The sequence below is a fragment of the Salvelinus sp. IW2-2015 genome, linkage group LG13, assembly GCF_002910315.2.
Source record: "Salvelinus sp. IW2-2015 linkage group LG13, ASM291031v2, whole genome shotgun sequence".
Lineage (NCBI taxonomy): Eukaryota > Metazoa > Chordata > Actinopteri > Salmoniformes > Salmonidae > Salvelinus > Salvelinus sp. IW2-2015.
Window position 1 is genome coordinate 16,690,971 of NC_036853.1, and position 15,831 is coordinate 16,706,801.

Genomic DNA, 15,831 nt, shown 5'->3' on the forward strand with positions numbered 1-15,831 from the left:
ATCTCATCTGCAAGTATGACACAGCTAGTTTGACAGACTGGTCCCAGATCTGTTTGTGCTCTTGCCAAGTCCATTGCTCATTGTCAAGCCAAATGTTTGGTATAACAATGATTGATAATGAGTTGACATGATARCACAAAGACTGGCACTCCGGCTATAAATTACATACACTGTAACCAAAAGTGCCCCTACTACTGTTGTTCAGTGTAGGGTCACATTCAATTTGTTTAGTACCAGCAGATACAGCTAACTCCCAAAATAAAGAAAACACTTCATTATGAAGGATAAAATATATTGAAAGCAGGTGCTTCCACACAATTGTGGTTCCTGAGTTAAGAAACTAAAACATCCCATCATGCTTAGGGTCATGTACACTGAACAAAAATATAAACGCAACATGTAAAGTGTGGTCCCATGTTTCATGAGCTAAAATAAAAGATCCCAGAAATGTTCTATACACACAGAAAGATTATTTCTCTCAAATTCTGTGCAYACACACTTGTTTACATCCCTGTTAGTGTGCATTTCTCCTTTGCCAAGACAATCCATCCACCTGACAGGTGTGGCATATCAAGAAGCTGTTTAAGCAGCACAATCATTACACAGGTGCACCTTGTGCTGGGGACAATAAAATGCCACTAAAATGCGCAGTTGTGTCACACAACACTGCCACAKATGTCTCAAGTTKAGGGAGCGTGCAATTGGCATGCTGACTGCAGGAATGTCCACCAGAGCCGTTGCCAGAGAATTGAACGTTCATGTCCCTACCATAAGCCGACTCCAACGTAATTTTAGAGAMCTTGGCAATACGTCCAACCGGCCTCACCACCGTTATGTGGGCGAGCAGTTTGCTGATGTCAATGTTGCAAACAGAGTGCCCCATGGTGGCAGTGGGGTTATGGTATGGGCAGGCATAAACTATGGACAACAAACACAATTGCATTTTATAGAGTCTACTGTAACTCAGTAAAGTCTTTGAAATTGTTGCATGTTGCGTTTATATTTCTTTTCAGTTTATAAAAATGGCCAGTTGCCCATTATTTAGTCTAAATCAAATCAAAATCAAATTACATTTATTTATATAGCCCTTCGTACATCAGCTGATATCTCAAAGTGCTGTACAGAAACCCAGCCTAAAACCCCAAACAGCAAGCAATGCAGGTGTAGAAACACGGTGGCTAGGAAAAACCCCCATGAAAGGCCAAAACCTAGGAAGAAACCTAGAGAGGAACCAGGCTATGAGGGGTGGCCAGTCCTCTTCTGGCTGTGCCGGGTGGAGATTTGAACATCTTGGCCATGTTCTGTTATAATGTTCATAAATGACCAGCATGGTCAAATAATAATACTCACAGTAGTTATCGAGGTCTACCAGTCTAGAAGAGATTTCGGTGACTTYGAAWGASGGGTCTCAAAGGAGCATATGGGGTTTATAGGGTGTGTGTGTGTATGCCCCTCAGTCACCAGATCTCAACCCAATTGAACACTTATGGGAGATTCTGGAGCGGCGCCTGAGACAACGTTTTCCACCACCACAAAAATCGAATCAAATTGTATGTCACATGCTTCATAAAAAACAGGTGTAGACTAACAGTGAAACGCTTACTTACGGCCCTTCCCAACAATGCAGAAAGAAAAAAAGAGAAATAGAAAATAATAACACGAATAATAAACACAATGAATAACGATAGCTATATACATTGGGTACCAGCAGCGTATGTGATCAGTCAAAAGAGTTAGCGCAAAAAKGGTCAATGCAGGTAGTTAAATAGTTAACMAAAAGCTTCCCGGTATAACTATTTAGCAGTCTTATGGCTTGGAGGTAGAAGCTGTTCAGAGTCCTGTTGGTTCCAGTCTTGGTGTGTCGGTACCGCTTGCCGTGCGGTAGCAGAGAAAACAGTCTATTACCAAATTATGGAATTTCTCGTGGAAGAACGGTGTCGCATCCCTCCAATAGTTTCAGGCATTTGTAGAATCTATGCCAAGGCGCATTTGAAGCTGTTCTGGCGGCATGTTGTGACCCAGTCACATCAGAAGCTAGCAGATTCATTACTTACCAACAACGGCTGCAAATTCAAATAAAACTACATCATGTTTTGAAGTTCTCTTTCCTTGCTTTGTCTAACACTATCAAGAACCTAGCAAATCGTTTTTGTAGGTCAGAGTGCAGTATTTATTTTGTTTCAAAGCACAAACATTTGTTAGCCCGTTTCTCACACTGGCTTTTGCCACGGAGGGCGCAGGCTTGCCCCGGCAAGTCAGGGGGTTGCCTAGCAACACCTGCATCGTCTGTATAGCGCGAAGCTAGCATTCTCGGTGAACCMTAGACAMTGTCATGCGTGAAAAGCCCAGGAGGCCAGCAGTTTCTGAGATACTGCAACCAGYGCGCCTGGCACCAACGACGGTACCACGCTCAAAGTCGCTTAGGTCACTCGTTTTGCTCCTTCTACTGTTTAATCGAGCAGTAACTGAATGCCTCGATGTCTGTCTGCCTGCTTTATATAGCAAGACATGGCAATGTGACTCACTGTCTGTAGGAGCTAACCATTTTTGTGAACAGAGTAGCATACATWACAAACTGGCAATTTAGTGTGTATGACCAAAGATTCTTGACTTAGTTATAATGCCTAAAGCATGAATCATTGTCTAAAGACGTTGAGGAGCAATAGTCTGGCGTTCCATTGTGACATAGATAGGCAGGAGCCCACCATCAGCAGGTAACTCATAGCGCGAACAATCACCTGCCCACAATTCCCAACCAACGCGTCTCTGTTATGGGTTCTCTATTAATTTGACAGTGGCRACATTTCTCCAGTCCCATCCCTTAGGTTTACCCATCAAAGTGGCAGGGTCAGGMTGTTGAAAATGGTWGAACAAATTGGCTTTAGGTTGTCAACGACGAAAAATAAATAACAGTGCCAACTTCGGCGGACTATGTAGCTTTATGAAGGGTGCAATCAATGATACAAGGTAGCTAAAAAAACAAAAACAACAAGAGGGATGGCAATGTTACTAGCCGACTACCACCCAATACTCTACTCTGCACTTTAGAGACTGCTAACCATTGAACACTGGTCACTTTAATAAATGTTTACATACCGTTTTACCCACTTCCTATATAACTACTGCTGTACACACTTTTCTATTCATATATTGTCTATATACTGTACCAGTCAAAAGTTTGGACACAGCTACTCATTCAAGGGTTTTTCTTATTTTTACTATTTTCTACATTGTAGAATAATAGTGAAGACATCAAAACTATGAAATAACACATATGGAATCATGTAGTAACCAAAAAAAGAAAGTGTTAAACAAATCAAAATATATTTTATCTTTGAGATTCTTCAAAGTAGCCACCCTTTGCCTCGATGACAGCTTTGCACACTCTTGGCWTTCTCTCAACCAGCTTCACCTGGAATGCTTTTCCAACAGTCTTGAAGGAGTTCCCACATTTCCTGAGCACTTGTTGGCTGCTTTTCCTTCACTCTGCGGTCCAACTCATCCCAAACCATCTCAATTGGGTTGAGGTCGGGTGATTGTGGAGGCCAGGTCATCTGATGCAGCACTCCATCACTCTCCTTCTTGGTCGAATGACCCTCACACAGCCTGGAGGTGAGTTGGGTCATTGTCCTGTTGAAAAACAAATGATAGTCCCACTAAGCCCAAACCAGATGGGACGGCGTATCGCTGCAGAATGCTGTGGAAGACATGCTGGTTAAGTGTGTCTTGAATTCTAAATAAATCACAGACAGAGTCATCAGCAAAGCACCCCCACACCTCCTCCATGCTTCACGGTGGGAACCACACATGCGGAGATAATCTGTTTACCTACTCTGCGTCTCACAAAGACACAACGGTTGGAACTAAAAATCTTTAAATTTGGACTCATCAGACCAAAGGACAGAATTCCACCGGTCTAATGTCCATTGCTCGTGTTTCTTGGTCCAAGCAAGTCTCTTCTTATTGGTGTCCTTTAGTAGTGGTTTCTTTGCAGCAATTCGACCATGAAGGCCAGATTCACGCAATCTCCTCTGAACAGTTGATGTTGAGATGTGTTGGTTACTTGAACTCTGAAGCATTTATTTGGGCTGCAATATCTGAGGCTGGTAACACTAATGAACGTATCCTCTGGGTCTTCATTCCTGTGGCGGTCCTCATGAGAGCCAGTTTCATCATAGCGCTTGATGGTTTTTGCAACTGCACTTGAAGAAACTTTCAAAGTTCTTGAAAGTTTCCAGATTGACTGACCTTCATGTCTTAAAGTAATGATGGACTGTCATTTCTCTTTGCTTATTTGACCTGTTCTTGCCATAATATGGACTTGGTCTTTTACCAAATAGGGCTTTCTTCTGTATACCCCCCACCTTGTCACAACACAACTGATTGGCTCAAACGCATTGAGGAAAGAAATTCCACAAATGAACTTTTAACAAGGCACACCTGTTAACCTCTTGACGCTAGGGGTCAGATTTTTTTAATTTATAAAAAATAAGGTTCCCAAGGTAAACGGACTATTTCTCAGGTCCAGATCGTAGAATATGCATATAATTTACAGATTAGGATAGAAAGCACTCCAAAGTTTCCAAAACTGTCAAAATATTGTCTGTGAGTATAACAAAACTGATTCTGCAGACAAAAACCTGAGGAAATCTAACCCGGAAGTGTTTTTTAAATTTATTTTGTTTTATCTGTGTTTCCTGGCCCGTCTTTCTTCCATTTAAAGGGGTATCAACCAGATTCCTTTTCCAATGGCTTCCTCAGGCTGTGACCAGGCTTTAGACATAGTTTCAGGCTTTTATTTTGAAAAATGAGCGAGATTTTTCAAAACTAGTCAGGTGTCCTCTGATTAGTTCCTGCGCGCGAGAGGGGTAGCTCTTCATTTTCTTTCTCTCTTTTATTGAGTAGGTTACGGTCCGGTTGAAATATTATCGATTATGTTTGTTAAAAACAACCTGAAGATTGATTATAAAAAATATTTGACATGTTTCTACGAACATTACGGATACTTTTTGGAATTTCGTCGAACGGAACAAGGCTTTGGTTTTCTGAACATAACGCGCAACCCAAATGGCGTTTTTTTGTTATAAAAGTAATATTTATCGAACAAAAATAACATTTGTTGTGTAACTGGGAGTCTCGTGAGTGCAAACATCCGAAGATTATCAAAGGTAAGCTATTAATTGTATTGCTTTTCTGACTTTCGTGACCATGCTAATTTGGGGCTAGCTGTTGTAGCATTGATTGATACACTCACAAAAGCTTGGATTGCTTTCGCTGCAAAGCATATTTTCAAAATCTGACACGATAGGTGGATTAACAAAAAGCTAAGCTGTGTTTTGGTATATTTCACTTGTGATTGCATGATTATAAATATTTTTTGTAATATTTTGCGCCCTGCAATTCAGCGGTTGTTTAGGAAAATTATCCCGCTAAAGGAATTTGTAGCGCAGAGAAGTTAATTGAAATTAATTCCTGGTGACTACCTCATGAAGMTGGTTGAGAGAATGCCAAGAGTGTGCAAAGCTGTCAAAGGCAAAGGGTGGCTACTTTGAAGAATCTCAAATATATTTTGATTTGTTTWACACTTTTTTGGTTACTACATGATTCCATGTGTGTTATTTCATAGTTTTGATGTCTTCACTATTATTCTACAATGTAGAAAATAGTCAAAATAAATGAAAACCCTGGAATTAGTAGGTGTGTCCAAACTTTGACACTGATACTGTATAACATTGTTTACTCTATTTATTGATTTTGGGGGATTTGTGTATTGTTTTGTATTTTTCAGTATTACTGCACTGTTGGGAGCTAAAAACATGCATTTCACGGCATCTGCAATAACATCTGTAAAATATGTGTATGCGACCAATAAAATGTGATTTGATGTCTGTAAACATTAACTTTTCCTCTGGTGACAGCAAACCAAAACGGTGAAGTCTACTATACATTCTTGTTACGCAGGCAGACTAAGCAGGGAAAAAATCGTTCACTTGACTAGCTAGTTAACGTTAACTCAATGAACTGACTAACGCTAGATAACCTTGTCTCCTTCCTTTGCTGACATGGTTATAATTGTTCCTGCTACGTTGCTTTAAATATCTCGAAAAAAATCTGCAGCGCTAACTGACAGCAAAACATGGACATGAAAAAGAGAGCTACCTAGATAAAATATTTTGCAAAGCAACGAGGAAAGAACCCAGCCGCATCATTCCAGGAAGTATAGAAAATGCTGGAATTTCATTTSCTAGTTTCTCCTCCAGCATGGATASGATTGGTCAATAACGGATATGTCCGCAAAGTCCCCGCCCTTTTCTGACAGCTGAGATTCCCAACTCCCGGCACTCATCACGCGTTCAAAACAACTGGGAACTCGGAAATCTCCGACTTGAGTGCGTTCTAGACAACTGGAACCTCTGGAAAAAACGAGTTCCGAATGAGAAAAATGGTTTTGAACGGTCATCTAACTCGGAATTCCARGTCGAAAACTCGGGCATCTTTCTAGAGTTCCGACCTGAAGATCACGGACGTCATGATTTGMCCTCGTTTTTTCTCCCCCGAGTTCCCAGTTGTCTTGAAAGCACCAGCAGGGAGGCCGCTGTCCCTACTCGGTTTTGACAAGCTTTAGCAAATAATACTACCGGACCCGGGAGGTTATCGGCTTATTCATTATGAAGTACAATRAAATACGCACCGTGTAGTATGACAGTAAACCCGCATTGTAGTCCAAAACAAACCAGCGATACTGCCAACCTTTCATGACGTTAGTCCATTTGCTCAGCGGTCCCTCCATGATGGACGCCATCTTTACACTTGGCCAAGATTCTAGGGGAGGAGTCAGTATGGAGAAAAAACACGTCACGGGATGGCAAGATTTGACAGCATCCTTAACAGCTGACAGATTGTCAAACATTTGAAGTTATACTTTTGCTTTCTCATTTGTTGTTCCATAGGTGCACATGGTTATGACACTATAGGCCTATCTCTTCTTTTGGGCCATTACGCCAGGTTGCAGTGCATTTATGATTTCAAATACATTGGACATGTTCAAAATGGCATAGCTCCCATACTATTTAGTAAGTACTGTATWATGAGTATGTGCATGGCCTTGTGGGCCCCTAGCATTAAGTATATGGGGTAGCATGCTTGAAGGAACAGGATGTCATAATACAGTTGCTGGAGAATTTGATCAGTATCTGTTCGTTATCCATAAAATCTTTCCAGATTTTATTTTATAATCCAGAAGAACACATTTGCAAAATGGGGGGGGCTAACAGATAAAAACTATACCAAATACAGTAGTATATTTGAAATATTTAATATTATTATAAAGTTCATACTCACATAGTTTGCAAGTATTTAGCATGTAGTACCCCGGTTCAGAACACATCCGTTGTATGCCTTTTGAGTATTTAAACATGGCCATTTAACTCAGACACCCTTCCTCCACTAAAATGATCACTGATAACATAATACACTGTTTATTGAAGCAAAATTAGAAAGGTATGTAGGCTGTCATTATAAATAAGAATTTGTTCTTCACTGACTTGCCTAGTTAAATAAAAGGTTAAATTACATTTTAAAAATGTTAAGGATGGATGAAGGTTGCATTAAAACATTTCAGATGACAGTTCCAGGAGCAGATGTGATGTAATCTAATGCCTGGGTCAGGATGTCTTAAATTACGAAACGTTTGTATCACGTCACAAAATTATGCAACCCCTAACTGCCCCTGGCTATCATCGTGTTTCAATCAATATCATTATTTTCCTCCCATCAATTATATTCTATTTACAGTAAATGAATCACAGGTCAATTAGATTTATTTCATCTGATTAACACAAGGAAAGGATTGAGCTGGTGACTTGAGGTTGCGCTCTTGATTTATCTTTAGAATTTTCCCAAATCAAAAAGATAAATGGACCTTAGAAATGTTCAACATTTTATTATTTACATCAAATTTAACACTGCTAGGGAGAACTTCACAGTTATATACTATGTGAGCTTTAAATTAAAAACAAAAAGTTAATATTAACCTCTGCCATTTTTATCCCTGTTAAATTCACATTTTCAAAATGAAGTGTATTCCATTCTCATTGCACTCATAGAACTGAAGAGGAAGTGGCCTTTGGTATATGATGTGCACATACAATTTCTTCAGCACTGTCCAGATCAAACAGAAAAGTTGCAGGATCCAAAACATTATTTACAAAATAAATACAGCAACAACAAATAAAGGACATACAGCTTAATCATAAAGACAAAATGGGCAGAAATGATTTGAAGAGCACTTCAACCAAAATGAAATACAYTTTTTGCAAAATTGCAATCATTGCAAACTAATTCTCCTAGCGTGACAAGCCTTGTTCATTACACTCTTGCTCCAACATTAAATTAGAGACAATCACAAGTCTATGGGATACTCGTCTCACTAGTGCAGTTTGGCAATAAAGCAGAACAAAGACGATCGAAGCATAAATAAGCAAGGGTGACAGGCAAAATAATGGAAGGCCAAATTGGTAATCAGTCATTAAGAATTTCACAGACAGCAAGTGGAGGATGCAGAGAGTTTAATAGTTCAGATCCTTAATACTACAGAGCAGCTTTGGGGAAGTGCACCAGAGAGACTCGTGTTTGTGTAGTTTGTTGGAAATAAAACACTTATTGTGCAACTGTCAGAGACAGAATTATGTGGGATCACAAGTATGGACCACTATCAGACCAAGAACAAGCTGTATTTGACCATCAGTCCATCTATTATAATATAGGAGACAAATTGCACATTTTATTTTCAAGTTTGAGTCTTAAATTTACTCCCAGTAATATAAATGTATGTTGTAGTTATATTTATACTTGGCTACAATCTCATGGCGAAATGTGTCATCTGATAACCAAAGCACAAGATATTTACAATTACACATCGCTGTATATCCATTTCTTGACTTAGTAGTGCACTATACATACAATATATTTCACAAAAGGCACCATGAATAATTGGAAAAACACTGCTGTATCCAGTAGCAAGAAAATAAAAACAAATACCTCATTATTTAATTTGGAACCTCACAGTGTAAAGAAACAACTAGTTTCATGACATCCTATTAGTCAAGACGACATTTGAATGAACAGAGAGACACTGAAGCTCATCTGCTGGATTAAATAGGTGGTGTACCCCAAAACAGACATGGAATGAACTGTGAAAAATATTGGGTGTCATAAACGGTACTATTAGAGTTTATACTAAGACGAAATGCAATATAGCAATCAATGTCTACTACTTCATAGGCTTTATCCAGTGTACACCAAGGGTTCCAACATCTCAAGTGGSCATTAGGGGAATTTTCAGTCGAGGGACACTCCGTTATAAACAAGCTTTTTTTGTTTTGATTGCTTGATTCATTAGCCAAATTATTCTAGAGAAAGGATTGCAGGCACKGGTGAGACTTGCTATTTGTGCACAATACAACAAACAGGATGAAATGACTTCCAACAATATGAAATGGAAATGTTTGCGTAGAGATGATCAAAAAGCATCTAAAAGGGATATTAGTCATCTTCACTCATTTATGTGGCCCCAAAGTGCTCATCGAAAACAGAATACCGATGTCGGTATTGAAATGACCAGAGAAGTTTGACAGATTAAACACCTCATCTTTTCAAAGGAATAAGATCACAAAACTCTGACAAATGTTGGAACGTACACCTTCATAATCAAAGAAGGAAAAAAAGACATTYGTTTTGCAGATGTTYAGATGGGGTTGGGGGCCTCAGTCCTGCAATAAACTTCCTACGAATGTTTCTTTTCATAGTCAAATACTTATCCAAGCAAAAGTGACCTTGAACCTTTTCCTGGATATAACGTTTTTAAAATAGGTCTGTGCTTTTAATAAAAAACAATAATTAATTTAAATTCAAGTTCATACATAAAGACATTCTAAAGTTAAAACCAAATAATGTACAAATAAATCACTCATTTTCTGGAGACATACCGCAGTTTGCGTTGAGATTAGTATTTTGTCAGGGAGTGGCTGTGTTTGCAGATTTTCAATCATTTAACAATCTATAGGCACTGAGGGAAAGGGCCACAGGAAATACTGCCCCAAACCACCTTCCCATGTGTTACCTTGCGCTTTCCTCACTTCTCATTAGCTCCGAACATTTAGATACATGTGCAAGGGAATTTGGACATAAATATTAAAATGCTTACATTTTCCATTCMGATTTTAAGTGAGCATTTTCCTGAAATACTCAAACCAAATCAAATGGCCGAAGGTAGACCTGATTAAGTGGAACACTCTTCCATTTTCCAGGTGACAATAGTTTTGAACAGTGACTTCCTGTCACAGGAACTCATAGTTGCCAGGATCATAAACCAAAGATAGTAAACTCAGCCAAGAAACAAAGTGGAGAATAATTATGGCTATGATGACTATGACACATACGCAAACTGACTTTGTTCTTTACCAACACTCTGGGACTGAATACATAGCTGATATACTCCACATTCGATTAAAAGAAAGGCCTTAAAACCAGATGGAAAAGTTTGAACTTGGGGCAAAACAGTTACTTGGTGTAAATTGAACCATATCTAGTTTGGTATCAACAATGTTTATGTACAAAGGTTAGAACAGTGTTCTCCCCTGGCATTTTTGAGAAAGAGTCAACTGTAAACAATAAGAGATCCAATTTAGTGATTTTCTGAGGTACTTCTGAGATTGTTCTCTGTCCCCAAAATGTTAATACAACCAGAAACATAAAAAAGGGAATACAAAGAAATGTTTTGACAGGGTCCGATGGCTATCTCTGAACCACATCACTGATTTCTTTGATGCAGATGTGTAAGTTGTCCAGAGCAGGGCTTGGTCCTGGGCCACTGAATGCCCCTCCAATTCCAGAGGAGGACGATGCCCGCAGCTCCTGCAGACTCAGCTCTAATTTGCCCACGGCCTCCCGGAAGGCAAACTTGTTCCGCATCTGTGGGATGCAGTCCACGTAGCCTGAGCAGTAGTCTAGCAGCTGGTGGCCAGCATCTAAGACCTGGCTGCTGGAGGAGGGCTCAGGGCTGCTGTGGAGGGCACCTCTCAGGCACTCGGCACACTCCAGCAAAGCCTCCTTACTGATCTTCTCCGGTTGAACCCTCTCAGCCTGCTGTCGAGTCCGACGCAGAGGCTTAGAGCCACCAGAGGGGGCTGTGGAAGAAGCAGTGYTTGTGGCACCGTTGGCCATCTTAGTGGGGGTTGTGTTAATGTTGTTGGCAGAGGAAAAAGAGGAGGCTGAAGTTGGTGGAGGCACTTGTGGTGGTGGCACTGATGGTCTCCCGGTTCCCACTTCCCTTGCTCGTCCMGGCCTTTTCACCCCATCACCGTTGATCTCCACAGCCCCTACGACCTGCTCCTCCCCATCCCCGCTGTAGGAGTGCCCAATRAGGCGCAGAGTTGGAGGGGGAGGGGGAGCACATTTGGGTTTGACCAGTCGTGGTCGGTCCCGGTCCGCCTGGTGTTCCGATAGCAGTTTGAAGCGGTTCCCCTGAGAGTCCATCCCCATCAGGTGCACATCGGCTGGGCTATGCTTGAGTGTAGGCGAGATCAGCACAGGAACCTTGTGGTTGTGTGGAGCCGCCGACAGGCCTGATCCCACTGTTTTGGAGGGGGACGTCCATCCCTGTCGGTCCTGTCCTCCTGCCTCCTGACCCTCCCTACACCGTAGAGCCCCAGAGTGACAATCCAAATCGGCCTCACTCCCAACCCCAGGTGCCCTCACCCCCMCAGAGCACCCCCCCACCCCTCGGGGAAGCAGCTTGGCTTTAGGCCGGTCCCTGATCTGAGCTGTGCCCTCATCCATCTTACGAAGAAGGGTCTCAGAGGTGTGTGCTGCCACGTTCTCAGGCTGCGAGGTGGTGGAGGCAGTGCGCTCTAGAGGAGGTTTACTGCGGTTTCTGGGTAAAGTCAGAGCCATCCTCTCCAGGTCAGGCAGCCCTGCAGWCATGGAGGWGGTGGARTTGGAYCTGGGGAAKGGYTTGGTYCCCCCACCCYCCTCYTCRGTCCCAGTGGACTTGCCAGTCCGTAGCCCTAAGGTCTTTTTGATGAGGCGAGGGGTGAAGAAACCTGCCAGGCCTGCCCAGCTGCTGCTACTACTACTGCCCACCTGCAAGGGCGGGGCTCCAGAGGTGTGGTTGGCAAAGGACTTTTGTCCAAAAGTGGCCCCACAGCAGCGTGACTGGACGTGATTCCCCTCTCCATGGGACGGTGAGAAGCCCAGGCCGTCCGCCTGGGGAAGGGGAGGAGGGGCGCTGAAGCCAGCCGTGGGCTCGTACTTCTTGTGAGGCTGGGTCTCCATCTCTCGGAACGAGCTGCTCCTCTTGGGCGGCATGGGCAGGCTCTGCTGCAGCTGGGATGGAGACTTCTTCTTCATGAAGGAGCTGAAGAAGCCAGCCTTGCGGTCCCGTGTGAACATGGTCTCCTGGGAGTCCTCCAAGAGGCTGCTGGGGGATTTGTCCCTCTGTTTCCGAGGCAGAGCAGGAGAGCTGCCCGCCCGGCCATCCCCTGCCAACAGAGTGGCTGYCAGACCTGCAGAGAACAGAGGATATGGAATTAAACAGGTACCAGAGCTGTGGTCTCTTTTATCAACACTAATAACACCATTATTCAACGTCAATCTGCATTAGCGCCAACCGGTGAATCTCATAGGCTGGCTGCCATTTGCTTTGACAACAGGCATATTCTCTCTTCAGAGCCATTCCTGCTTCAATAACTTTGTGGTGCCACCTTGTACTAGGGATGTGAAGCTGCTCTATACGTGTAATAGATGCGCGCCACAGTGAGCCACGCAGCGGAGTCAGCATGACAGGAAGTCACCTCCCTTTTGTCACCACCACTCAAGCTTCCTCATCCCAGACTTATCTTAGGGATGCATTGTCGAGAAGGAAACCTGCAATTAAGCATTTCTTTGGACTGTGTATACCATGTGTATCCCATACATATGAGTAATACAACTTGAAATTATGCAGTGTTTGCTATTGTGTGTTCACTGATCAATCATACTGGTAGTGGAGAAGTATCATGGGGAGGATTAAATGGTGTGAAAAAGAAGTGCGAGTATAAGGACTGACGGGAACACAGATTGCATTAGGTTTTTCCACATGAACACAACATGCAATAAAACACTTTATTGTCACTTGATTGCACATAAAACAAGACAGACAACATTTCAAAAACCATACAAAATACTCTTGTGGGTCAGCCAATTTTAATTCAGGTATTGGTACATATGCAGTCATTCTTGGTGATTGTTAGTTGTAGGTGTTATATGTGAGTTGTGTGTGAAGGACGCAACAGGGAGAGACAAGAGGATTAGAATTCAATACCCTCAATCATTATTTTAATATAAATGAAAGATGAGTGACAAACATGAACACAGAGGAGTACAAAACAGGTATTTTTACCCAGCCTTGTCTAATCATGTCAGGGAAGAAGATTTGATGGAGATGTGGTTTATAATGTCATGCAGATCCTCAATAGTGAATTGTATATGGGAGAGGATTGAGAATGCATTTAATCTAAACCCTGCATCTGGTATTKGGCCAAAGGCAATGCTTTAAAGGCCCAGTGCAGTCAAAAACATGATTTAGCTGTGTTTTATATACATTTCCACACTATCAGTTTTGAATAATACTCTGACAATAACAGCTAGTTTYCCCCTCCCCACTCAGACCACTCCCAGACAATCCTAACAAAATTGTTGCTTGAGAAATTGCTCTTGGCTAAGAAGCTATTTTTGTATCCTTTTGACAATTTTTTCACAGTAAGGTACTTAATTTTTACCCAGAAATGATTTGCATTGGACCTTTAAGTGTTGTGGTTGGATATGGCAACAGTCCCCACTGCATATTATCCATGAGGCTAGATAAGTGACATTACAGTAATTCTTTATAAATTATGAGGGAAAGCTCTATATATGACGCTAAAGGAGGTGTGTTGTGATTGTGTAATGACACTGAGATAAGATGGTGCGTTTAGGGGATGGGTAAGGTGATCCAGTGATGTTCAGTCTGCCAGGTACACAGCAGCCATTCTCCTCAGCCTGCGGGCATGGAGGCGGGCAAGGCGGGTACCTGATGGGCCGTGTGTGCTGGGCTCCTGCCTGCCATCCAAACCCCCCTCGATGTTCTCCTTGTTCTCCGCGTGTATCTTGAGAGTGCGCGACTTCGAGGGCAGCAGTGGCATGTCGTGGCTGAAGGGGTGTGGTGACGGGGCATGGCCAGAGGCGGCAGTCTTACACAGCTCCTCTGCTACCTCTGCAGAGAAAGAGAGGGAGCCACGGGAGGAAAGGAATGCTTAATTAAGTGAACCTTTACATTAGATCGTTATACACATTGATTCCCTTGCTAGAAATAGTAGTACTGCATTTACTGGAATAACTGCAGAAACCAATGCTTAGAGTTTATAGTGCTTCTCTGAAAGCCCTGCATTCTCCCTGTACTCCCCTCAGCTCAGCATGCCCTTTCCTCACTCAGATATCATCCTCCGTCTCTCCCAGAGGTACCAGGCATGCTGTACCACTATGAAAAGGCCCTACAGATATGTTAACGCACCATTAAGAGCCATTCCGCTCTAATATCCACAAATGTATGCTCTCTAGTGCCACAACTGACAGGATTGAATGGAGTCAGGCAGCAGAGCTAAATGCCTTGTTTAAGCCTTAAGGGTAGTAATGTGACTATGTCGTACAAGTACCTTCGGAGATGCTGGAATCGTGGAACATTGTCTCAAAGGCCTGGTGGGTCTCGGCAAACGAAGGTCGGTCCAACGGGCTCCATTGCCAGCCTGACATCAAACCAAAATAAAAGGTCAATATAGGTTACATAGCTATAAGTGAATGGATGATAGTGTGAGGGACTGTGTGTTGGTGGGACATTGTGTGTACTCAGTGCAGTGCTCATACTCACAAGCCCTCATCAGCTCGTGGACTTTAGGTGGACAGCCCTCTGGCTGCTCCATGCGGTAGCCCTTCTCCAGCAGGTCGTATACCTGAGACAGGTCGATCCCTGGGTACGGAGACATACCGTACGTCGCTATCTCCCACAGCAGCACACCGAAAGCTGAGGGACGAGAAACAGTCATAGGATGAGAAGAACGCTCACACTGATGTTGACTGATTTAGTACATGTAAAGGTGAAAAGGAGAGTGCTTGAAAATCTGGTTCTGACTCACCCCACACATCAGACTTGATAGAGAAGGTGTTGTAGGCCAGGCTTTCCGGGGCGGTCCACTTGATGGGGAACTTGGCTCCGGCGTGTGCTGTGTACGTGTCCCCAGTCATCAGCCTGCTCAGCCCAAAGTCAGCCACCTTCACCACGCTGTTCTCCCCCACCAGACAGTTCCTGGCCGCCAGGTCCCGGTGGATGAAGTTCTTCTTCTCCAGGTACTCCATGGCAGAGGAGATCTGYGTGGCCATGTAGAGCAGCACCACTGCGTTCACCTCCTCCCGGTCACACTCCCTCAGGTAGTCCAGCAGGTTGCCATGGGGCATGTACTCTGTCACGATGTAGAAGGGAGGCTCCAAAGTACACACACCTGGACAGAGGCAAGCCAACTGAGGTTAGACGTAATTACRCATCAAGAGCCTAGAACCCCAACAGCTGATAGWRRWGCYMYRYRKRGCWYYWCTAAGTGGAGCTGAACTGTGAGCAGCACTGACCTAGCAGCTGCACCAGGTTGGGATGTTTCACCTCCTTCATGACTGCTGCCTCTTTCAGGAACTCCTCCACCTCCATGGTGTCCTCCTGGAAGACAAACAAGCAGAAAGGTCAATATTCACTGGATTTATTCAATATCT

At 43.0% G+C, this 15,831-nt stretch overlaps 2 protein-coding genes across 5 annotated transcripts in view; both read right to left on the reverse strand.

Annotated features, from left to right (window-relative positions):
• Nucleotides 1-6,839, reverse strand: part of LOC111972206 (oxysterol-binding protein-related protein 9) — a 34,508-nt gene extending 27,669 nt beyond the window's left edge. Inside the window, 1 exon segment of the mRNA XM_070446161.1 lies at nucleotides 6,692-6,839. Coding sequence (XP_070302262.1) covers nucleotides 6,692-6,802 — 111 coding nt within the window. The 5' untranslated portion in view covers nucleotides 6,803-6,839.
• A 1,713-nt stretch (nucleotides 6,840-8,552) lies between these two features.
• Nucleotides 8,553-15,831, reverse strand: part of LOC111972207 (tyrosine-protein kinase ABL2) — a 40,533-nt gene continuing 33,254 nt past the window's right edge. For 3 of the 4 annotated variants that reach the window (XM_023999124.2, XM_023999126.2, XM_023999125.2), the window contains exons 5-10: nucleotides 15,694-15,778; nucleotides 15,207-15,569; nucleotides 14,942-15,094; nucleotides 14,730-14,819; nucleotides 14,108-14,290; nucleotides 8,553-12,563 (exon numbers count right to left, since the gene is read on the reverse strand). In XM_023999124.2, the coding sequence (XP_023854892.1) occupies nucleotides 10,795-12,563; nucleotides 14,108-14,290; nucleotides 14,730-14,819; nucleotides 14,942-15,094; nucleotides 15,207-15,569; nucleotides 15,694-15,778 (2,643 nt within the window). In that variant the 3' untranslated portion in view covers nucleotides 8,553-10,794. Of the gene's footprint in view, nucleotides 12,564-13,147; nucleotides 14,291-14,729; nucleotides 14,820-14,941; nucleotides 15,095-15,206; nucleotides 15,570-15,693; nucleotides 15,779-15,831 lie in introns of those variants that run through there. The other variant, XM_023999127.2, reaches the window with a different exon arrangement.